A 24,075-nucleotide genomic window follows, 5' to 3' on the forward strand; every position below is an offset into this window, starting at 1 on the left:
ACTTTCTCATACTCTGTGTTCAAGGCCTGTCTGGTCTGCTGGGTTGCTGTAACAAAATACCATAGACTCGTGGCTTAAACCGTGGATATTTATTTCTCACAGTTCTGGAGGCTGCAAGTCCAAGATCAAGGTGCCAGTAGATGCCATGTCTGGTGAGAGTGCACTTCTTGGCTTCCAGACAGACACCACCTTCTTGCTGTGTGCTCACATGGCCTTTCCTTGATGCCCACTCATGGAGAGAGATTCCCTCCCTCTTCTTCGTTGTTGTCGTTCAGTTGCTAAGTCATGTCTGACCCCGAAGACTATATATAGCACGCCAGGCTTCCCTGTCCTTCACTTTCTCCTGGAGTTTGCTCAAACTCATGTCCATTGAGTTGGTGATGCCGTCCAACCATCTCATCCTCTGTTGCCCCCTTCTCCTCCTGCCCTCAATCTTTCCTAGCAGCAGGGTCTTTTCTAGTGAGTTGGCTCTTTGCATCAGGTGGCCAAAGTATTGGAGCTTCAGCCTTAGCATAAGTCCTTCCAATGAATAGTCAGGGTTGATTTCCTTTAGGACTGACTGGTTTGATCTTGCAGTCCAAGGGATTCTCAAGAGTCTTTTCCAGAACCCCCATTTGAAAGCATCAGTTCTTTGGTGCTTAGCTTTCTTTATGGTCCAACTCTCACATTCATACATGATCACTGAAAAAAAACATAGCTTTGACTATACAGACCTTTGTTGGCAAAGTGATGTCTCTGCTTTTTAATACTCTGTCTAGGTTTGTCATAGGGCTTCCCCAGTGGCTCAGTGGTAAAGAAAGAATCTACTTGCAGTACCGAATCCTCAGGAGACCTGGGTTCAACCCCAGGTCGGGAGGATTCCCTGGAGGAGGGCATGGCAACTTCAGTATTCTTGCCTGGATAATCCCATAGATAGAGGAGCCTGATGGGCTACAGTCCATGGGGTAGCAAAGAGTCGGACACAACTGAAGAGAGTCTGCTCACATGCACAGACTAGGTTTGTCATGGCTTTGCTTCCAAGGAGCCCTCTTCTTTTAAGGGCACTAATCTCATCATGAGGGCCCCACCCTGTGACCTCATGTAAACCTAGTTACTCCCAAAGACTCCATGTCCAAATACCATCACACTAGGGGCTAGAACTTCAACAGATGAATTTAGTGGTGGGGAGGGTGGTGGTGGCGACACAGACATTCAGCCCATAAGATGGCCCTGATAAGAAACACTCAGTTTAGGTTATTTGAGAATTTGACAAACGACAGTTTACAAAGGTGTGGACAGTATAGGAACCAATAAGGGAGAGGGTAGTGCCCTGGGCTAATTATGGAGACCTCAGCTCCTCTACCCTCAAGCAAGAAGGGAAGGAGTGCTTCTCGGGAACAGCCCTACAGAGGAGACACCTAATAAGGGAAGACTGTGACCTCACTCTTTCCTACTGGTGTGCCGTGTTTGCCAAACCCAATCAGAAACCGGAGAGCCCATCACTGTTGTCTTCGTGATGTGCCCCTCTGCCCAGAGCAGAGTGGAGAGAAGATCTGGGGAGGCTGTGAAAGATAACTCTGTCTCCCACCCCCGTCTTTCCTAAAGAGGCTTCAAGATGACTTATAAGAAAGGATCGCTCATTCAAGTCTCGAGACGGGCAATGAGGACAGGGGAAGGACAGGGTGGCACAGCACACGTGTTAAGAGTCCATACCGGCCATGATTGAGCTTCCTCATTAGGTGCTGAGCTTCCTGGCAGCCTGGCCAAAAAGGGATACAAGACAAGTTAGTAATGGAATGAATTGGCTGCTGCTTCAGTTTTCACATAGGAGCAGTCTGATCCCCACGACTTTGAGAAAGTCAGTTTGCTTCTCTGAACTTCAATATCCTCTGTAAAATGGGGGTATTGCCTGCTCCACTTCCTGAACATGAGGATGCAATGAGAAGGCACAACAATTCCAGCAGGAAGAAGGGGAAAGGGCTTTTTTTCTAGAGAGGCATTGCATTTTCCTTTTCCAGAAAAGATGTCCTCTCCAGGGTCATATCTGGACGTGGGCTGGACACTGTCACATGATGACTATCTCTACAAGGGAAGCTGGGAAATAGAATATTTCAGCTGCACACATTGCCTCCTTGATAAAAAAAATCAGGTTTCTGCTGGTAAGAAGGGGGATATAGAAGACCTAGGGTAGACACCAATCATGTCTGTTGCAACTGGGAATGAGTGTCTGGACCAGCTGCTGCCTGTTAGGTGAGTTTGGCTGGGAAACCAACAGAAGAGCTGAGTGTCTGGGTTTCAACAAAAGACTAGTAGCAGATCAGAAGGAAACACAGGTTTAGGGGAGGTGGGCAGACTTGATTGAGCCACATCCAAAGAGTATGACCCTGACCCTGTCCATCTGGAGAGCTGGAGGAAGGTCTCTGCCACCCACACACTCAATATCTCAGTCTTGCTATCAACAATACCAATGTAGACAGACATATCTATGACAAGCGAGGCTCACTTGCTAAGTGGATGAACCAACCCCTCCCCCAGAAATGGTGATGAGTCAGGAAAAAGGGGCAAAATTCAACATGGGATTTTAATATCAAGTTGTTAAAATGTATCTTAAAAACAAGTTCTTATCTTTAAAATGGCTCTTAAAGTCTGTCAATTAAAAATTGTTATGAAAAATAAATTATTAAAGGGAGTCTTACATTAAACATTTAAAAACATTTCTACATGTTCTCATCTCTACAGCATATAAATTGGCTTAAAAGATACAGTAGATAAGATAAAATAGCTATATAGGAATTAATTAGATGGAATCCTAAATCCTATACTTTAAAAACATCTATGCACATATCAGAAACATGGGGAAATTCAGCTACACTCAGTAAGTGTTGGACGGATTTGAGAAATTCAGTTGAGCCCCAACTTCACAATAAATTGTTAGTATAATGAGCTTTGGAAAATGACTAAAAATACAGTCTTAGTCTGCACTGTGCTTTCCTGGTAGCTGAGGTGGTAAAGAATCTGCCTGCTAATGCAGGAGACCTGGGTTTGATCCCTGGGTCAAGAAGATTCCTCTGGAGAAGGGTATGGCAACCCTCTCCAGTATTCTTGCCTGGAGAATTCCATAGAGGAGCCTGCTGGGCTACAGTCCATGGGGTTGCAAAGAGTCGGACACGACTGAGTGACTCACACACACACATACACAGTCTGTACTGATAGAAGTATAATGTCTCTGGAAGAATACTGCTACTGCGCTACTGCATTGGTTAGATTCATGGGTCATTCATTCAGTCACTAACTACTTCCTAAAGTGAAAGTGTTAGTCACTTAGTCCTGTCCGACTGCGATCTCATGGATCCCACTTTAGCCCAGTCTGCCAGGCTCCTCTGTCCATGGAATTCTCCAGGCAAGAATACTGGAGTTGGTAAAGTGAAAGTAAAGTGAAGTGAAGTTGCTCAGTTGTGTCCAACTCTTTGCGACCCCGTGGACTGTAGCCCACCAGACTCTTCCGTCCGTGGGATTCTCCAGGCAAGAATACTGGAGTGGGTTGCCATTGCCTTCTCCAGGGGATCTTCCCAACCCAGGGATCGAACCCAGGTCTCCTGCATTGCAGGCAGACGCTTTAACCTCTAGCCATCCCCATTTCCAGGGCATCTTCCTGACCCAAGGATCAAATTCACGTCTCCCGCATTGCCCGCAGATTCTTTACCAACTGAGCCACCAGGGAAGCCTACTACTTCCTAAGGGCTGGCTCTTTGCCCGGCTTTGTTCAAGGCACTGGGGGTAGAGATGCCAATGTTCTTGTCTTCCAGGGGGAAGATGGACTATAAACCAAGGCCAGTAAGACAGCATGGAAGTGAGGACGTGCTTAGGAGTCTGGGTGGGTCCAGGAGCCCAAGAGGAAGTGGGAGACAATTGAATCTCATTTTGTGTACGGAGGAGATGTTTGCTGGGCCTCAATGGGAGGCTTCAGCATTCCTGGCAGCGGGAACAGCAAAGGCACAGACACAGGAAGCTGGGTGGGGAGTTCAAGAGATAACAGTGGTTGATGTGTCCAGCCCATGAGAGGAAGGGGTGGTATAGTGAGAAACAGGGTGGAAAGCCAGGCAAAAGTCAAACAGCAGAAGGCCTTATGCATCTGGCCAAAGTGTGTGAACTGGTTACCGGATAAGATGGGGTGTGAGAGCTGCTGAGGTTTTGTTTTTTTTTAATTTATTTATTTGGCTGTGCTGGGTCTTAGTTTCGGCACACAGGATCTTTAATTGTCATTGTGGCATGCGGGATCTAGTTCCCTGACCAGGGATTGAACCTGGGTACCCTGCATTGAGAGCATGGAGTCTTAGCCATTGAACCACCAGGAAAATCCCGCTCCTGAGGTTTTAACAGGAAGGCAGCAGCGACCCCACCTGGAGGGTGAGGTTCTGTCTCGGGGTCATTCTTGGAGGGCCGGTCATAATAATCATTTAGTTTTTCCTTTGTGCCAGACCCTGTGCTGGGTGATTTCTCACAGCAGCTTTGAGGCTGGAGATCTGCCTCTCATTTTACTTTTGAGGCCAGAGACATTCCAGCGACCTGCCCATACTTCTGTTGTTTTAACTAATATTAACAACAGCAGTTATGAGCCCTCAAGTGCGAAGTGTTTTACTAAATAATCACAGTCCCCACAGTCCTGCGAGGTGTATAAAAACGAAGGTAAATTATACAAGGGGCGGCCCCTGAGACTCGGAGAGGTTAGGAAACGTGCCAAAGGCAGCACAGCTGTTTGAGCGCCAGAGTGGGATCTGAATTCAGGACACCTGACTCTTAATCCTAAGGCACTTTTCCTCCAAGATTGGGACCTGGAACCAGGGTGTGTGTTGATGCCACAGCCCCACTGGTAACCCCTGGCTGGCTTGGGGGCCCCGATGAAATCAGGAGGGATGGGGTTCACACCTGGCTGAAGGATGGGGAGCCTGGGGAGGAGCACAGTGACGAAAGACCTGTCAGATGGGCCCAGGGCACTGGGCAGTGCAGCCTCGTTCCGGGGACCCCAGAGGGCATAACCAGAACAAGAAGTGGGGTTGGGAGCTGAGGGTGGGGTTACAAAGAAGATCTTTGAGCAGACGTCTGGAGGGAGACTTTTCTAGAAGGGCACAGACTACTGTCTAGGGGACCACTGGTTTAGAAGTCCAGAACCTTGGGCTCCCACTCTGCTTGGGCAAGTCAGCTCTCTGTGGATCTTGGCGGGGACACTGCCCCCCAACAGCCAAGACTCGCCCAGAGAGTCCATCACGTGCTCATTGAACAAATACAGAGTATCTACTCTAATTAGAGTCCTGAGGATACAGAAATGGGTGAAACAGACACTGCCCTCATTGTTTTGGCTGCTCTGGGTCTTAGTTGCAGCATGTGGGATCTAGCTCCCTGACCAGGGATCGAACCCAGGCCCCCTGCATTGGGAGTGCAGAGTCCTAGCCACTGGGTCACCAAGGAAGTCTACTCATTATTTTTTAAATAATCATCTCATCAGTCAGTCTTAGATGGTGAACTGTGAGTGTGGTGGGCCAGGATGCCAGGAGAGGGCAGAAGAAGGAGACCTCCTGGTCTGGGAGCATGGAGGGCTTCTTAGAGGAGGGAGCCAACCTTAGAAGAGCCAACCTGCAGTTTGTGTGGGTGCTGGGTATTCTAAGGGTACAAGAACCTCTTTCCTTCCCCTGTGGCAGACAGCCTGGTGGGGCCCAGAGTGGAGGAAATGGCTCCTCTGCCCAGGGTCCTGCCCATCCCCTCTGGAGCCCCCGCACCGCATTCCAACCATCACTCCAGGTACTTCCCCTCTCTTCTTTCTCCTTGCTTCTCTCCCTTCCCTGTCCTGGACAACAGAGGACAGTGGCTGAGGGACTCAGGCCCCCAGAGGATCCTCATGTCCTCGCCCCAGATCAGGGGAGTGCTCAGAGGGCTCAGTGTCCTGGAGTCTGGCCAGGGTCCTGGGAGGAGTAAGGGAAAGGGGACTCTGAGGGGTGGAGGGGTGGGGGGCGAGGTTATACTTGGGGAAGTGCTAGTGGTGGTTGGGAAGTGGGGCCAGGTGAGGGAGGGCTCCCCGAGGCCCACAGGAAAGGAGCAAGAGTGGGGGTCGGGGTGAGGGTGAGGGTCTCTGCTTTCCCGAGTCCAGGGCCCCCCTCCATCCTGCTCTCCTGTCTGTTGCAAACACTAGGCCTGGTGCCTGGCCCTGCCCCGTCCCTGCACTGACCCTCAGGGGTTCTTTCCATAGGGAACCCTGTCCCAGGTGGCTATCCAGGTTCAGGTCAGGGGAGGTGGCCTGAGCTGAGTGGGTGCTGCCCAAGGGTGGGGATCAGAGTGTCTGTGCCCCAAGTTCATGTCTGTGGTGGGGAGTACGCCTGGCTAACCTGGTTGACCCAAGCATTAAGTGGCAGGCCACAGTGCTTACTGCAGAGGGACTGGGGGTCTGAGCCCTGATTTTTCCATCTGAAAAATGGAGTCACCTTTCCTGCACTGCCTCTTGTGGGGCGATGATGAACCTGCAGGGGAGAGAGCTGGGGGTGGGGAATGGTGGTATGTGGACTGGCACTGCCCTCTGGTGGTCACAGTGAGAGTTGCCAGGCACCAATGTCTGGACCTAGACCGTGCTGTCACCTGGGAGCTTGATGAGTACCCTTCATCTCTATCTTCTCCATCCTACTTCTTTCTTCTTCACCCCAAACCTCCCAGTGGCTCAGGTCAGGGATGATTGAATTCAGAAAACATCTATGCAGTAGAAATTGAACGGATCCCTACTGTAGTCCTGTTCTGTGCTTGGTATGGGACCTGCAGAGATGTCTCAGTAACACGGTCCAGGAACTGCAACCTTGTGAAGTCTGGGCTGTGCTGATGCTGGGTCATGGTCACCTCCTGGTGTTCTCCAGCCTCCCCATCCACAGCAAGCCCTTGGGGTTCGGTTGTGTCTTAAAACTTTCTGCTGACAAAGACAAATATCAAATGATATCACTTATGGGCTTCCCTGGTAGCTCAGCTGGTGAAAAATTGACCTGCAATGCAGGAGTCCTGGGCTCAATCTCTGGGTTAGGAAGATCCCCTGGAGGAGGGCATGGCAACCCACTCCAAGAATACTCCAGTATTCTTGCCTGGAGAATCTCCATGGACAGAGGAGCCTGATGGGTTGCAGTCCACGGGGTCGCAGAGTCGGACGCTACCGAGCAACTAAGCACACACGTGTACAATCTAAAGCACGACTTCCCAGGTGGCTCAGTGGTAAAGAATCCGCCTGCCAATGCAGGAAATGCAAGAGACATGGGTTTGATCCCTGGGTCAGGAAGATCCCCTGGAGTAGGAAGTCACCACCCGCTCCAGAATTCTTGCCAAGAGAATCCCATGGACGGGGAGTCTGGTGGGCAACAGTCTATGCAGAGTCTTGTCCACAGAGTCAGACAAGACTGAGCAACTGAGCACACAAAATATGACACAATTGAAGAAAAACAGGGAGCTTCCCTGGTGACTCAGTGGTAAAGAGTCTATGTCAGTGCAGGAGACACGCGTTCCGTCCCTGGTGCAGAAAGATCCCACACGCAGAGAGGCAACTAAGCCGGTGTGGCCCAACTGCTGAGCCTGCCTGCTGCAATTACTGAAGCCCACAGGCCCTAGAGCCCGCGCTCCTTAACAGGAGAAGCCCCTGCAATGAGAATCCTGAGCGCTGCAACTAGAATACAGCCTGTGCAACAACTGAGACCCAGCACAGCCAAAAATAAATCTTATTATTATTTTTTTTTAAATAAGGACTTTTCTGGCAGTTCAGCGGTTAAGACTCCATGCTTCCACTTGCAGGAGGCACAGATCTGGGGAACTGAGATCCCACATGCCTTGCGGTGCGGTAAAAAAAAAAAAGAGAGAGACACAAATGGAGCTATTTACAAAATAGTAACAGACACACAGACATAGAAAACAAACTGAAGGTTATCAAAGAGGGTGTAAATTAGGAGTTTGGGATTCAGTTCAGTTCAGTCGCTCAGTTGTGTCCGACTCTTTGCGATCCCATGAATCGCAGCATGCCAGGCCTCCCTGTCCATCACCAACTCCCGGAGTTCACTCAGACTCACGTCCATCGAGTCAGTGATGCCATCCAGCCATCTCATCCTCTGTCATCCCCTTCTCCTCCTGCCCCCAATCCCTCCCAGCATCAGAGTCTTTTCCAGTGAGTCAGCTCTTCGCATGAGATGGCCAAAGTACTGGAGTTTCAACTTTAGCATCATTCCTTCCAAAGAAATCCCAGGGCTGATCTCCTTCAGAATGGACTGGTTGGATCTCCTTGCAGTCCAAGGGACTGTCAAGAGTCTTCTCCAACACCACAGTTCAAAAGCATAAATTCTTCGGCGCTCAGCTTTCTTCACAGTCCAACTCTCACATCCATACATTAGCAGAATCAAACTACCGTATATAAAATAGATAAACAACAAGGTCCTGCTGTATAGCACAGGGAACTATATTCAGTATATTATAATAATGTATAATTAAAGAACATGAAAAAGCATATATATATATATATATATATATATAACTGAACAACTTTGGTGTACACCAGAATCTAACACAACATTGTAAAGTCAACTACACTTCAGAAATATTAATAAAACTTTTTGCTGACAAACCATAGGAAAAACACGCATGCTTTATGTACCCCTGTGTTCATAATAGCATTATTTACAGTGGCCAAGATATGGAAGCAAAATGTTTCATCAACAGATGAATGGATAGGGACTTCCCTGGTATTTCCAGTGACTAAGACTCTGCACTCCCAATGCAGGGGGCCTGGGTTCAATCCCTGGTCAGGGAGCTGGATCCCACATGCCACAGCTAAAAGTTTCTGCATGTCACAACGAAGATGGAAGAGCCCATGTGCCACAACGAAGTCAATTAAGTAAATAAGTAATTAAAAAACCCAGATGTCCTTCAATTAAAAATAAATTTTGAAAAAATAAAAAACCCAAGAATGGATATATATATATATAGCTTCGTTGCTCAGTCAAGTCCAGCTCTTTGTGACCCCATGGACTGCAGCACACCAGGCTTCCCTGTCCTTTGCCATCTCTTGGAGTCTGCTCAAACTCATGTCCACCTAGCTGGTCATGCCATCTAACCGTCTCATCCTCTGTTGTCCCCTTCTCCTGCCCTCAATCTTTCCCAGCATTAGGGTCTTTTCCAATGAATTGGCTCTTTGCATCAGATGGCCAAAGTATTGGAGCTTCGGCTTCAGCATCAGTCCTTCTAGTGAATATCCAAGGTTGATTTCTTTTAGGATTGACTGGTTTGAACTTCTTGCTGTACAAGGGACTCTTAAGTCTTCTCCAACACCACAGTTTAAGGGCATAAATTCTTCAGTACTCAGCCTTCTTTATGGTCCAACTCTCACATCCATACATGACTACTGGAAAAACCATAGCTCTGACTATACAGACCTTTGTGGGCAAAGTGATGTTTCTGCTTTTTAATATGCTGTCTAGGTTTTTCATAGCTTTTCAGAGCAAGCATCTTTTAATTTTAAGGCTGCAGTCACTGTCCAAAGTGATTTTGGAGCCCAAGAAAATAAAGTCTGCCACTGTTTCCATTGTTTTCCCATCTATTTGCCATGAAGTGATGGGACTGGATGCCATGATCTGAGTTTTTTGAATGTTGAGTTTTAAGCCAGGTTTTTCACTCTCCTCTTTCACCTTCATCAAGAGAATCTTTAGTTCCTCTTCCCTTTCTGCCATTAGGGTGGAATCATCTGCATATCTGAGATTATTGATATTTCTCCCAGCAATCTTGATTTCAACTTGTGCTTCATCTAGCCTGGCATTTCGCGTGATGTACTCTGCATATAAGTTAAATAAGCAGGGTGACAATATATAGCCTTGACGTACTTGTTTCCCAATTTTGAACCAGTCCATTGTGCCACGTATGGTTCTAACTGTTGCTTCTTGACATGCATACAGATTTCTCCGGAGGCAGGTCAGGTGGTCTGGTATGCCCATCTCTTGAAGAATTTTCCACAGTTTGCTGTGATGCACATCATGGGGGTTGCGGGATCTCAGTTCCCTCCCTGACCAGGGACTGACCCTGGGCCGAGGCAGCGAAATCCTGGAATCCTAAACAGTAGGCCATCAGGGAATTCCCATGGTGATCATTTTGAAATGTAGAGGAATATTGAGTCACTGTTGTACAACAGGAATTAACATAGTGTTGTAGGTCAATTTTACTTTAAAAACAAATAGATTTGTGGTTACCAGAGGTGGGGGGCAGGGGAAGGGGGAAGTGGGAGAAGGCAGTCAAAAGATAAAAGTATCAAGGATGTAACATATGACATGATAAATATAATTAACACTGCTGCATGTTATATATGAAAATCAGTAAGAGACTAAATCCTAAGAGTTCTCATCACAAGAAAAGAAATTGTTTTTGTTTCTTAAAGAAGATCAGTGAACTTGAAGATAAACCAATAGAAACAGTGGAACTGAAGAGAAAAATGCCGAAAGAAGAAGACAAAGAACAGAGCCTCAGTGCCCTGTGGTTACTGTCAAGGGGTCTAACATACCACTAGAATTGAAATTCTAGAAGAGAGACTTAGAAAAAATATTGAAAGAAATAAAAGTTGAAAAGTGTCCAAATTCTGATGAAAGCTACACATCCACAAATCTAAGAAACTCAGTGAAGCCCAAGGAGAATAAAAGAAAACCCCACCAGAATACATCATAATCAAGTTGCTGAAAGCCAGTGATGAAGAGAAGACATTTTAAAGCATGTAGGAAAAAAAGACAGATTACATTCAGGGAAATAAAGACAAGAATGAATGCTAGTCCAAATTGAGATGTGTTGTAAGGTTATAGTCACACTGGATTTACTATAAAAATGTAATCTCATTAATAATTGTGTTGATTACATGTTTAAGTAATATTTTGGAGATTAATATTTTAGGTTAAATAAAATATATTATTAAAACTAATTTTGCCTGTTTTTTGGCTTAAAAAGTAAGCTTTTAAAATACAGCTGCTAGAATATTTAAAATTACGTGTGTGAGGAAACAAAACAAACTCATGGACATAGAGAACAGAGTTGTGGTTGCCAAGAGGTAGGGTGTGGGGGAGGGATGGATTGAGGAATTTGGGGTTAGTACATGCAACCTTGGGGCTCCCCTGGTGGCTCAGATGGTAAAGAATCCGCCTGCAATGCAGGAAACCCAGGTTTGATCCCAGGGTTGAGAAGATCCCCTAGAAAAGGAAATGGCAACCCACTCCATTATTCTTGCCTGAAGAATTCCATGGACAGAGGGGCCTGGTGGGCTACAGTCCACAGGGTCTCAAAAAGTTGGACATGACTGAGCAAATAACACCAGATGCAAACTATTATATATAGGATGGATACACAACAAAATCCTACTGCATAGCATAGGGAACTATATTCAACGCACTATGATTAATCACAATGGAAAAGAATCTGATAAAATTACATCTGTGGTTTGTGTTTATGGCTCCCATTCAATTTCTATTGGACAGCATTGCTCCAGAATCCCTGCTTTACTCAGCAGCCAAAGTAATCTTTTTATGAATGTAAGTAAGACCATGTTGCTCTCCTGCTGGAAAATCCTTGGTGGTGTCCTATCCCAGGAGCATCTAAGCATGCATGACTCTTGAGGTCTTTGTTCTTACTTATCCCATGCCTGAACAGCTCTTCCCCCATATCAGTTCAGTTCAGTTTCTCAGTCATATCTGACTCTTTGTGACCCCATGGATTGCAGCATGCCATGCTTCCCTGTCTATCACCAACTCCCAGAGCTTGCTCAAACTCGTGTCCATCGGGTTGGTGATGGACATCCAACCATCTCATCCTCTGTCATCCCCTTCTCCTCCTGCTTTCAATCTTTCCCAGCATCAGGGTCTTTTCCAATGAATCAGTTCTTTGCATCAGGTGGCCAAAGTATTGGAGCTTCAGCATCAGCGTCAGTCCTTCAAATGAACACACAGGACTGATCTCCTTTAGGATGGATTGGTTGCATAGATAGTGTTACCTCGTCTGTTTTCCTGGAGTGGAAGCTCCTGAGGGTAGGGACTTGTTTTGCTCATCGCTGTATCCCCAGTTCCTAGAACAGAACCATGCCCTTGGCAGGAGCTCAGTGAAGATTTGTTGAGTGAATGAATGAAAGCATGACAGCTTCCAAGAGTCAGGAGAAATCCTGCTTGGCCAAATGGAGGCGATGACGGGGGATGGCAGAGGTGCAGATGGGTGAGATGGGAGCCCCAAACAGGGGTGAATGTGTTGCCAAAAAGTTGGACTCCTGTTGGCCAGGATGATAGTAAAACTATGCAAGATTGGAATACTTTGGGTGACAAAGTAGGAGAGATGCCAGAAACTGATTTTCAGCACTCACCGTAGAGGACAGGGAGTTTTCAGGGGGTAATGTGTGTCTGGGTATTATTACTTTAAAAGTAAGATTTTGTTTATTTATTGGCTGCACCGTGGGGCTTGTGGGATCTTAGTCCCCTAACCAGGGATTGAACCCATGACCTGGTAATAAAAGTGCTGAATCCTAACCACTGGACTGCCAGGGAATTCCTTAAAAGCAAGATTTTATTAAGACACAGGCAATGTTCATAAAAGCACTATTTACAATAGCCAAGACACGGAAACAAGCTAAATGTCCACCAACAGATGAATGGATAAAGAGGATGTGGTGTGTATATAATGGAACACTACTCAGCCAGAAAAATGAAAAATGCCATTTACAGCAACGTAGATGGACCTAGAGATTATTACACTAAGTGAAGTCACACAGAAAGAGAAAATACCGTTGATATTACTCATATGCGGAATTCAAAATATGGCACTGCTGCTACTAAGTCGCTTCAGTCGTGTCCGACTCTGTGCGACCCCATAGACGGCAGCTCACCAGGCTCCCCCGTCCCTGGGATTCTCCAGGCAAGAACACTGGAGTGGGTTGCCATTTCCTTCTCCAATGCATGAAAGTGAAAAGTGAAAGTGGAGTTGCTCAGTCGTGTCCAGCTCTTCTCGACCCCGTGGACTGCAGCCCACCAGGCTCCTCCGTCCATGGGATTTTCCAGGCAAGAGTATGGAGTGGGGTGCCATCGCCTTCTCCGAAAATATGGCACGAATGAACCTATTTACGCAACAAAAACAGACTCACAGGCATAGAGAACAGGCTTGTGGTTGCCAGGGGGAGCGGGAGGGATGGAGTGGGACTCTCTGATCCTCCTTTCTGGGTTGCACCTCTTGTTCCAGGCTGTGTCATAGATACCTGGCTCATGCTATCAGAACTAGGAGGCTCTGTCCCAGGCCCAGGCCTTGGGCACAGTCTCTGTCCTGGGCTCTGGCTTTGAGTGGTGGCTGTAGGAAAAGGGCTCCTTGAATAATCCTTAGCTTGGATAGGGGTGTGACTGAGAGGGGTGGGTTAGATTAGAGATGGATTCATGTGGATGGGAGTGGGGTGGATGGGAGCATAGGATTACAATTTAGAACAGAGAATGAGGAGAGAATCAGGCATCAACAGAAGGAGGGCTGAAAAGGAGGCGGCACATTAGGAGGGAAATTAACCAGGATTTGGTGACTGACAGTATTGAAGAGAAGGAAATTGGCGCACCAAGAATGATCCCGAGGCTTTAAAAGAATCAGTGATGTAGCCATCTTTTTTGGTCTGTAGGTTCCTTCAGTCCAATGGCACAGAAATGGCCTCTGAACTCCTCTGTTGCTCCACAGTTCATTCAGGGTTTACAGAGACCCCCACAGGGACCCGTCCTGCGCTGCGCTCTGAGGGACACGCTCCCTGTGCTGAGCGCAGGTCTTGTTTTGGAGACAGACACAGCGTGACCACTGCGGCCATCGCATAAAGGATGCTCCGGGGCCGAGGAGGACCGGGTCGGAGGAGTTTTTATGCGGAGACACCTAAGGGGGGTCTCCCGGAAGAATGGGTGTTTGCCAGAGTGGGCGAAGTCAATGAGGGCGGAGGTAAGGCACGAGGAGAGGCTATAAGACGACTTAAGAAATAAGAAAGAAGGTTGTCGAGCGGCTGGTGCACCAGGGGTGTTAGCGCCAGGATCAGAGTGGGACGCGCCAGACCTGGCAGCGCGTGGAGACCGTACTGGAGTTTGGATTTATCCCCCAATCAACGGGGCAAAGACTCAACTCACAGATTAGCTCCCGGGAAGGCAGCCGAAAAGCCTCGGCTGGAGAGGAACTAGGGGCTGTCCCCCTGTTAAAGACCTCCAAGTCCGGGTACCCGAATCCCTGGCAAGCTGCGGCTTTGGGTAAAACCATTCTCCGGAGTCGGAGAGGGGAGAAAAGCCCAGTACTCCGAGCCGAAGTCCGCGGAAACAGTGGCAACATCCACTCGCCTCTTCTCCTCGCTCTTCTCTTACTTTTTGTGCTCTGGCCCGCCCCCATAAACTTGTCCCGCCGCGCATCCCCTCGGCCCGGGCACCACCATTTGCTCCTCGGCCGCCCCCTCCCGCGCGTGGTACGGCCCCGCGGGCGCACATCCAGACACAGGTTGTAAAGCCCCAGCTGCGCGAGTCAACAGGGACTCAACATGCGCCCTAAAGTGTCGGGGCCGGGTTCTGCCGGGCACCGGCTGGGACCTGGGGATCCCGCGGCAGTAGCCATAACTCCTCTATCCGCAACCAATCCGGCTCTGGAGCCCTCTGCAGTGCCTGAACCCGCCTCTGCGCAAGCACCCGCGGCCGGACAGAGAGCAGGATCCGGTTCCACAGCCGTCTCGGGACCCTCAGCCGGGGCTCGCCGGGCCTCCGTGGCTGGATCGGAGGCTGGAACCCAGCGCGCATCCGCATTCTCGGCGGTCCAGGGGAATGCCCAGTCCGTACCCAACAACTCGGATGCGTCGCGGACTCGCTTCATATTCCAAGGGCCGCCCTTTGGTCCCCGAGCCACTGGCTTGGGGACTGGAAAGGTGACGAGCATCTTGAAGACACCGGCTGCCTACATCGGCCAGCGGCCTGGGGTGTCCGGCCCCGAGCGCGCCGCCTTTATTCGGGAGCTGGAGGAAGGTAAACTTGGTCCCCGGGCCCCCGGAGGAGGACCAGTCGGACTAGGGTAGCAGCAGGGAGGAGGAGGCCCCGTCGGATCCAGGCGCCCGCTGGCACTCAGTCCCACCCCTCCGCCCACCCTAGCGAAGTCACGGTCTGCGGCGCCTCTCGGGGCTCGTCTTCCCCGTATCCTTCCCCGCTTCTCTCGTTCCCAGACTTCCGTCGGTGGGTCGGGCCCCGGGGCCCCCTCTTCGCGCCTGTTGCTGCGGCAGACCTGCGCACTCTCAGTGCCCCCTCGCAAGGCTACCACAGTGCCAGGGGAGGGGCGGGGGGCTTCGGGTAGGCACTGCCGAGTGCCCTCGGAGCCTGCGCTGGTCCGTGGCGCCAGCGACCGGGAGGTGGGTGGACAGAGGGGGAGGTTTTGCCAACACCGGGATCAAGATCCGGGTTCCCCCCACAAAACAATCTTGGGGGTGGGCGGAGCCTCAGACAGAATCTGCCTCTCCTCCTCGCTCCGGAGAAGTCTCCTCCTCCTCGCCTTGCGCAACAGGCATGAGTGACTGCGTCTGTTTTTGTGACCCGTGAGGCTCCAGTGAGCTGGCCAGGGCTGCCCCGTGGGTAAGGGATGTTGAGTCAGTCGGTGCTGAACTTCCGCTGGCCACCTCCAATCTCCTAGGTTCCAGGGACTGTAGGACTGTGATCACAGTACCTCACTTAGTATCTTTCCCCCAAGGGGGAAAAATTGAGTCTAGTTGGCCCTGGGAGCAGGGAAGGGAGTGCTGACTACGCGGGGTATGGAGAGGATATTGGCGGCAGAAAGGGAATTCCATCTTCATCCTGTTTGCTGACCCTTGATGTTGAGGGCAGAGCACAGTAAGGTTCGTGCGTGCTCAGTCGCTTCAGTCGTGTCCGACTCTTTGCGACCCTATGGACTGTAGCCTGCCAGGCTCCTCTGTCCATGGGATTCTCCAGGCAAGAATACTGCAGTGGGTTGCCTTTCCCTTCTCCAGGGGATCTTCCCAGGTCCCTTGCATTGTAGGCGGATTCTTTACCGCTGAGCCACCAGGGAAGCCCCGAATGCTACGGTGCCGCCGGGTATTATATGCTCCCTTTTTTCCTGACTCGGCTGCCCACTTTTTCTTGCAGTGCTGTGTCCTGACCTACGTCCGCCCGTCAAGAAGATCACCCAAGAAGAGGTCAAAATGATGTTAAGTTTGCTGGAGGAGGTGCGTGTTGCCCGCCCTACCTGGGCCAGCCCCAGTCTCAGCCAGGCTCCCGTTTTCACTATGTCTGTATGGGTAGGCGTCTTCCTGCCTGGCTGTCTCTCTAGGGGCCAAGCTGGAGGTCCCTCTTGTGGAAGACAGGTAGATGTGGAATGTTCAGGCTAGAGAGCTCTTAGCACCATCCGGTCTGATCTCTTTTTCCATAGGGGGAATCTGGGTCAGGTCCCACAGTGGGTTCATGGTAAGCTCTTGTCTGGTTCCTTGGAGAACTAGGGGATGGAGGGGATTTCCCTGAGTGGCCTTGCTTCTCTTTGACCCCTAGCTTCTCCCACGTGTCTGGGAGACCCCAGCAGCCAGGAACCCTGTTCCCCAATGGATGGGGGTCCTTCTGTAGAGAGAGCGGGACCTGAACACGGCAGCCTGCATTGGCCAGTCCCTGGTGAAACAAAACAGTGTTCTGTTGGAGGAGAACAGCAAGCTGGAAGCCATGCTGGATTCAGCCAAGGAGGAGGTACCTGGGTGGGGAGGAGTAGGGAGGGGTGAATCTCAGGCCTGCTGCCAACCCACTATGCCAGGGTCTGTGCCTGCCTCTGCCCGCACCTGACCCTGGGCTCCTCTTCCCCTGCCAGATTTTACATCTCAGACACCAGGTGAACCTGCGGGATGACCTCCTTCAGCTGTACTCAGACTCTGATGAGGAGAAGGATGAAGATGAAGAAGAGGAAGAGGAAGAGGAGGAAGAGGAGGAGGGGGACGAAGAAGAAGAGCAGAGGCCTGAGCATCCCTGTGAAGCCTCAGAGCTGTGAGTGTCCTGCCCTTTTTTTTTTGTTTCAGTTTTCCCGATGCCTCATGGCTTTCAGGATCTCAGTTCCCGGACCAGAGATTGAGCCTAGGCCACAGCAGTGAAAACGCCGCATCCTAACCGCTGGACCACCAGGGAATTCCCCATGAGTGTCCGGCCTTTGCACCAGGGCGGTCCTTTCTCTGAGCTTCAGTTTCCTTGTTTGGAAACAGGAACGCCATGTATCTGCCAGTGGGGTAGCTGGGGCTAATTGAGGCCACCACATCAGCCTGGGATTGGTGGGGGTAGGGGTAGGGGGTAGGGAAGTCCTGGGTGGGCTGGGACCTGGGTTCTCCAAGCCCTTGTACCCTGACTTCCGTCCCTCCCTCTGCTAGGACTCCTGTGACTGAGTCAGAGTCGCACCACTGCCCGCAGCTGGAGGCCCTGCAGGAGCAGCTGCGGCTACTGGAGGAGGAGAATGAGCAGCTTTGGGAGGAGGTGAGGATGGGGGGAGAGGGCGTGCTCCTGGGCAGAGGGTGTAGACTCCCCGGCCCCTTCCTTTCTCCCTCCCTCCAGGTCTCTCAACTTGACGACCTTGAGGAGGAGGAACAGATATTCATCCTGGATTGTGTGGAGCAGTTTTGTACGTGAACTTGTAACTTGGGGTAGGGGCTTGTCCCAAGGCGCAGAGGGAAGAACCCAGGACTTCAAGTCACAGCTCTGACACTTCCTAGCTGTGTGAGCTTGGACAAGTTCGTTGACCTCTCTGAACCTTCATCTTTAGAATGGGGCTTAGTCTTCTTGGCCCTGCTGACCTCTCCAGGGGTTACAGTTGAGAAAGTGCTTTGTGCAAACAGTTAAGAGCTATACAGGCACTCTGGGGCTCCCTTAAGCCTACCTCCTCTTGTTATTTGGGGAGGGCGAGGGAGGGGGCCATGAGCTGCCAGAGACCAGGCCCTCCATCCCCCCAGGCACTCTATTAGGCAGGGGCTGTGCCTGGACCATGTGGTTATGACGATGAGTGAGACATAGTGTTTGTCCCCGAGGAGTTCAGGCCTAGCTGGGGAGACAGAGACTCGAGGTGGCAACAGCTGAACAACAGCTGGAGTGAGGTGCAGTTGCCCTCATCCCAAATCTGGCCTTCCTTCCCTCAGGTTCCCTGAATGACCCCCTGGTCCCAGGCCCCTGGAGTAGGAGTCCTCACATTCTGTTGCTTCTGCCTCGTAGGAAAGGCTCAAGTCTCCTTCCTCTTCCCCATCCCAGCTACCTCTAGCGCTGGCCACCTGTTACATGGTCTCTCTGCCTCCATCTCTGCTCTTCCAGGCCCTTCTGCACACAGCCCAAAGGAGTTTTCTAAAGCCAGACTATTGGTCCTCTGCCTAAACCGCCCAAGTAACTCCCTATTGGCCAAAGGATAAACCCTACCCTCCCTACCCCAGCCCTAGTCATCTGGACGCTGCCCACTGCTCCAGCACTCTCTCCTGGTGTCCGGTGGTTCCCTCTGGGCCCCTCCACACTCTGCCTGGGCCCTGTTGCCACTTCTGCCTGGTGAGACCTCCTTGCCCTGTGGAGGTCCTAGCTTCATAGATCTTGCCAGGCTGGACTGGGTGCGGCGGCTGGGACCCTGGATGCACTCTTTACACTCGCTGCACCTTAGTTCATAATCTGCACTGTTGTGATTTGTTTTTCCCTCAGTCTCCACACTCGCCTTGAGCTCAGTGTGGGCTGGGGCCGGTCTTGCTGACTGCTTGTCCAGCACCCTGCTCTGTGTCAGTCAGTAAACATTTATTGAAAAGAAGACCCGAGTGAGGGATGTTAAGCCCTGTGGAACCTTGGGTACCTGGAGGGGTGCAGGCAGACAGGGGCATCTGGGAGACTGAGGGCCCTGGGGAGCCAGCGCTGACCTTGCCCCACTCCTCCCCAGCTGAGGCCAGCCAGCAGATGGCCGAGCTGTCAGAGGTGCTGGCGCTCAGGATGGAGAACTATGAACAGCAGCAGAGGGAGGTCGCCCAGCTGCAGGGCCAGGTCACGAAGCTACAGCGGTGCTGCCGATCGGTGAGTCGGGACATATGCGGGGCTTCCTCCTCCTGTCACAGCCCCCTGGAATCCATGCCCCCTTCTCTCTGCCCCCACCCCAGGAGACTCAGCTCAGAGGCCTCTCTCTTGTGTCAGAGTCAGAGTTGGAGGAGACATCAGGGAGCCTCTCATCCTGTCCCCTTGTCTCAAGTCGGGGGCTGAGCCTAAAGAGAGACACAGGGTGTTCCCAGGAAACAGGCCACGTGACTCCACCTTCTTTGGCCTTTTCCCATGTGACTTCTCTTTTAAAGAGCTGCTGACACTCACTGATGTGTCTGGGGAGACTTGCCGGCAGCAGGGGCTGCAGGGGTGTGGGGAGACCTGGGGTGGGGGTTCACTGGCCTTGGGTCCTTCCAGTATGGGGCTGAGACTGAGAAGTTGCAGAAGCAGCTGGCTTCGGAGAAAGAAATCCAGGTGAAGCTCCAGGATGAGGTGAGGCTTCCCCTGAGCTCCCAGGACCCTTGGGTGGCTGCCTGAGTCTAACCAGCTCCTTGAACAGGGGCTGACGCTGTCCTTTCCACATACTCAGGCTCTGGCACAGGGCCTGGCAGGTAGCAGTTCAGTTGGGGCCTGAATGGAGTAGAGTCCAGGGGTCACACTGTGTCATTATATGGGTCTAGAGTCTGGGCCCGTTGCCTCTTTGCCCAGGCTTCCCGGCCCCTTTGGGAGAGAGTGGGCAAGGGGTCCAGGCTGGGTGTGCCTGGGTCCCATCAGAGCCTGTGGGCAGGTTCCCAGCTGCAGGACCTGCAGGAGAAGTACTCAGAGTGTGGGGACATGCTGATGGAAGCCCAGGAGAAGGTGAAGACCCTCTGCCAGCAGGCCCCGGCATCTGCTGGCTCTGTCACCCACTACACATACACTGTACCTCTGGTGAGGCCCCCGGCTCCTGCCTGTTACCTCTGTGCGCCCTGTGTCTATCTGCAGTCCCTTCCTGGGTCTGGAGGTGTGTGTGTGGGGTCTTCTGCTGAGACCTTCTGGTAATGTCCCCCATCTCTGTCCATAGGAGGCACTTCCTGATTTCCAGGAGACCCTGACTGAGGAGCTCAGAATGTCTATAAGGAGAATTATCTCAGACCCTGTGTTTTTTATGGAAAGGTACGCACTGGGCCCCAGTCCCTTGGCTGCCCCACACTCACTCTTGCCTACCTGGTCAGCAGCAGCCTTTCTGGTAATGGGAGGGGTTTGCTCGATCAATCTTCTCCCCTGCCGTGGTGTCTTTCCTCCTGCCTCATCGGTCCCCGGCCCTTCCACTCAACACCAGTCCTCTGTGTCCACGTTCTGGGTCTGTCACTTCTCCCTGGGATTTTTCTGCACCGTGGGTCCCCAGGGATTTCACACTTTCAGCTTCCCATTGCCTTGGGACACCAAAGGCCCTTTTCTCTTTTGAAGGAATTATGAAGTGACTCCAGAGGAGACATCAGACCTGGGGTAAGCCGACCAGGGTCTCCCTCTTCACTTGCTCTCACTTTTAAGCATCCAGACAACCCCCTGCCACTGGCTTTGTGACCTGCAGCCCCGGAGAAGTTCTGGCTCTCGGGCTGACTGGGCTGAGATGTACTGGGAGGGATACTCTCTAACCCTTTGCCTTCAAATTTTGCCCCATGGGTGGCCCTCTGATTAGAGGCCTCTCCAAGCAGGTACTGAAGCCTTTGCTTCTCCCAACCAGTGCCTAAGAGGCAAATGGGTGCTGGCCTAGGAGCCAGGAATGCTGGGACTAAGTCCCAGCTTGAGCCCTTTACTGGCTGTGTGTCCTTGGACAAGTCACTTGACCTGTCTGAGCCTTACTAAAATGGATTTGTTCCTATGGCAACTAGACCTGGGATGGGTTATGAAAGTTGAATAATGAAGGAGTGGGGCAGAGGAGATGTTATTGCTAGTCTGTTCTATGAAGCAGAGTGAAGTTACTGGGGGAAGGTGGGGCTTGTGCAGTGTTGGTGACCGTTCTTCTTTTTGCCAGGGCCATGGGCTGGGTGTTTGAGGCCTTGAGGCTTGTACCCCTGGCTGGGACAGAACTTGGGAGTAATCATCAGGGTCTGTGTAGAGCCTGGGGTTGAGTGGGAGCCCTGGTGACTGGAGCCCCGGGCTGCAGATGAAGGGGGAGGCTCTGGCTTAGAGCGGGTAGGAAAAGACTTTCCTGTCTGCCTGCCCAGATAGGAGCTTCGCTACAGAGAGGAGCGAGCACAGGAGCAGGGGCTCGAGGCTGGGGAGGGGCTGATGCTGACCGAGGATTTTGTGCCTGTGGAAGAGTTGGTGCCTGAGGAGCAGCTGGGGGTCATAGAAGAGGCAGTGCCAGCTGAGGAGAGGGTAACAGAAGAGGAGGAACTGGTATCTGAGGAAGCTGAGGCCTGGGAGGACCTAGAGCCGGAGGCGGATGAAACAACTCAGATGAACGTGGTGACCTCAGCCCTGGAGGCCAGCGGCTTGGGCCCCTTGCGCCTGGACATAAAGTATGTCCTCCAGCAGCTGGCCAACTGGCAGGATGCCCATTTCAGGCAGCAGCTGAGGCAGAAGATGCTCCAGAAAGGTGAGTGTTCCCGTGGGGGCCTCCCTCTGGCCAGCCTGACAAGCTGCAGATCATCAAGCTGATGAAAGGTGAGGGTAGGTGAGCCCTTCAAAGGCTCACTTACCCCAGCCCAGGCCCACCTAGCATGCTGATTTGCATGGACTTTGCATATTATTTACATAGACCCCCTCAGATCTCCAGCAGTGGGAACTGTGGCCCTGATGCTTATTTTCATGGTATTTGCATAGGATTCTAATTCTCCACCCTCTGGTCCTGGGGGCTGGGCTGGGAGTCAGGGCTTGGGCTGCAGCCTCCCGCTGTGCCTCAGCTTCCTGTCTCTGCCTGTCCCCTTCCCCTGTTCTCCACCCTACCTCCCGATTCCCAAGGCCCCCCAACCCTGCAGCAGTGGCAGCAGCAGGCCAAAACAAACATGGGGGCTGGGATTCTGGAACCCAGGGTGCCAAACCAGGACTTACGGAGGCTGGAGGAGGAAATGGCCAACCATACTCCGAAAGCCTGGGAGGAAGGGGGCCCTTCTTGGACCCCCCAGGCAATTGGGATTAAGGCCTCTGCCAGCAAGGGCCACAGTTGGAATGATCCCCTGGCTGAGTCTGAAGGTGCCCTAGGGTCTCCTACAAGGTGGGTCCAGTAAGGGTCTCCTCTTCCCCAGCTGGAAGCCCCAGAGGTTGGTGTGGCATCTACTGAGCACAGGCCATGTCCTGGGCCGTGAGAACCCTGCCTTGAGGAGCTCATGGAAATAATCAAAGATGATTTAGTGACTAAACTACCTTCTTTAATCCTCACACCCCTGTAGGTAGTATTATCCCCATTTGGTGAGAAACTGAGGTTCAGAGAGCAGAGTGATTTGTTCGAGGTCACTGAAGCTCTTTTCTTCACTGCTATGCCATAATGCCTCCCCTTACTCATCCCTCCTCTCTAACCTGGTCTCTGTGCCTTCTTGGCCTGCTGGGTCTGCTGTGAAGTTTATAACCTGTTGGCAGCCTCATCATTCTATCTGGACTGCCCTGACTCGGATGGCCCTTTGCTCACTGCTGGGTGGCCTCATCAGGGTTGGCCCGTACGGTTGTGCAGGTTGTACACTGAATGGTGACCACTATGGCTGGGCAGTGGACAGCCTGCATAACTATCAACGGCTTCTGTCTCTTTCTGATGTAGCTGAGCAGGTCCAGCCCCTGCGTGCTGCCCAGGCCAAGCCTGTGGTCCTCAGGCCTCCAGTTCACATCCACTCCCTTCTCTTCCAGGCTTTGCTGTTCCCCAGTAGCCTGCAGAGGCCCCACAGACTGCCTGAGGCCCTTCCTTCTGCTGCCTGGCCAAGCCCCACTCTCCCCAGACGCCCCTTCCCATGCTCCAAAGCAGGACCCCTGATCTGTCACTAGCTCACCCCAGACAAGCCTGGACTGGAACTTGAGGGCCCAAGCCTCAAGCCTCTTCTGGGAGAGGCTGAAGGAACCCCGGCCCTTGTTCTGCAGCTGGTGCAAAAGCTGTGGCTGCTGGACCTGGGGCACGTGGTGGCTCTGGGGGTGAAGAAGCCCAGGGGGAGGCCCCACCAGCTACCAGACCCAGCTGGATCTCCTGTTCTTGGCTCTTTCTTCCCAGTTCCCACTCTTTGTAACCGGAAGTGTCTGTCTGTGTGGGTGAGGACTCCCTCTGCCTGGTGGGGGCCTCCCCACCCCATCTCCTCTCCTCCCACCTGTGACCTGTGAGTATCCAGGCCCCCTCCCAAGGCCCTGTCACCCACCCACATCTTCTCCTCAGTGCTCCTTGTTTCCTTGTTCTAGGTTTTTTCCCTCTCCCCCTCTTTACTTTTAGTCAGTGGAGTCAGGGCCCAGGACCCCACTGCTGTCTGCCCTGATTCCCACAGTGCTTCTCCCGCTCTTGTTGCTTGTCAGTCTGTATATGTACTGGTACAGGAAATAAAGGACCTGTGTGCTGCCTGGCCCAGCCTCTGCCGTCTTTCTCAGGGAGTGCACATGCGTGTGTGTGCATGTGCATGCATGTGCGTGTGTGTGTGCGTGTGTGCATGCACTTTGGTGGGGCAAAGCTGTGGAGAGAGGATGGGCTCTAGTGTTGAATGATGTGCTGGGGGCTTTGATTAAATACATAATTATAGCCACAAATCCTCTGGCGTGGGTGATATGATAAATGATTGTCAGGTGATGAAGCTGACGTCCAGGCAGGTAAAGTTACCCTCCCAAGGGTCAAACAGGGCCTTTGCTGGTGGCTCAGTGGTAAAGAATCTGCCTGCCAGGGTGGGAGACACAGGTTTGATCCCTGATCTGGGAAAATCTCACATGCTGAGGGGCAGCTAAGCCTGTGCACCACAGCTGTTGAGCCTGTACTCTAGAGCCTGGGAGCTGCAACGACTGAAGCCCATGTGCCCTAGAGCCCGTGCTCTGCAATCGGAGAAACCTGTGCACCATAAGCAGAGAGTAGCCCCTGATCGCCACAACTGGAGAGAAGCCTGCATAGCAGCGAGGACTCAGC

The 24,075-nt window shown here is 51.8% G+C and overlaps 1 protein-coding gene across 1 annotated transcript; it reads left to right on the forward strand.

Moving 5' to 3' along the window:
- Positions 1–14,410: 14,410 nt before the first annotated feature.
- Positions 14,411–23,527, forward strand: HAP1 (huntingtin associated protein 1). The gene is given in 12 exon segments (XM_086357716.1): positions 14,411–15,008; positions 16,134–16,213; positions 16,605–16,721; positions 16,840–17,012; positions 17,387–17,634; positions 18,916–19,046; positions 19,425–19,499; positions 19,803–19,937; positions 20,071–20,162; positions 20,457–20,495; positions 21,218–21,591; positions 22,833–23,527. Coding segments are annotated over 12 exon segments (1,959 nt in total). The 5' UTR covers positions 14,411–14,533; the 3' UTR covers positions 22,853–23,527.
- The last annotated feature ends 548 nt before the right edge of the window (positions 23,528–24,075 follow it).

The sequence above is a fragment of the Bos grunniens genome, chromosome 19 (assembly GCF_055505025.1).
Source record: "Bos grunniens cultivar Pamir isolate PY7600 chromosome 19, Bosgru_T2T1.0, whole genome shotgun sequence".
Classification (NCBI taxonomy): domain Eukaryota; kingdom Metazoa; phylum Chordata; class Mammalia; order Artiodactyla; family Bovidae; genus Bos; species Bos grunniens.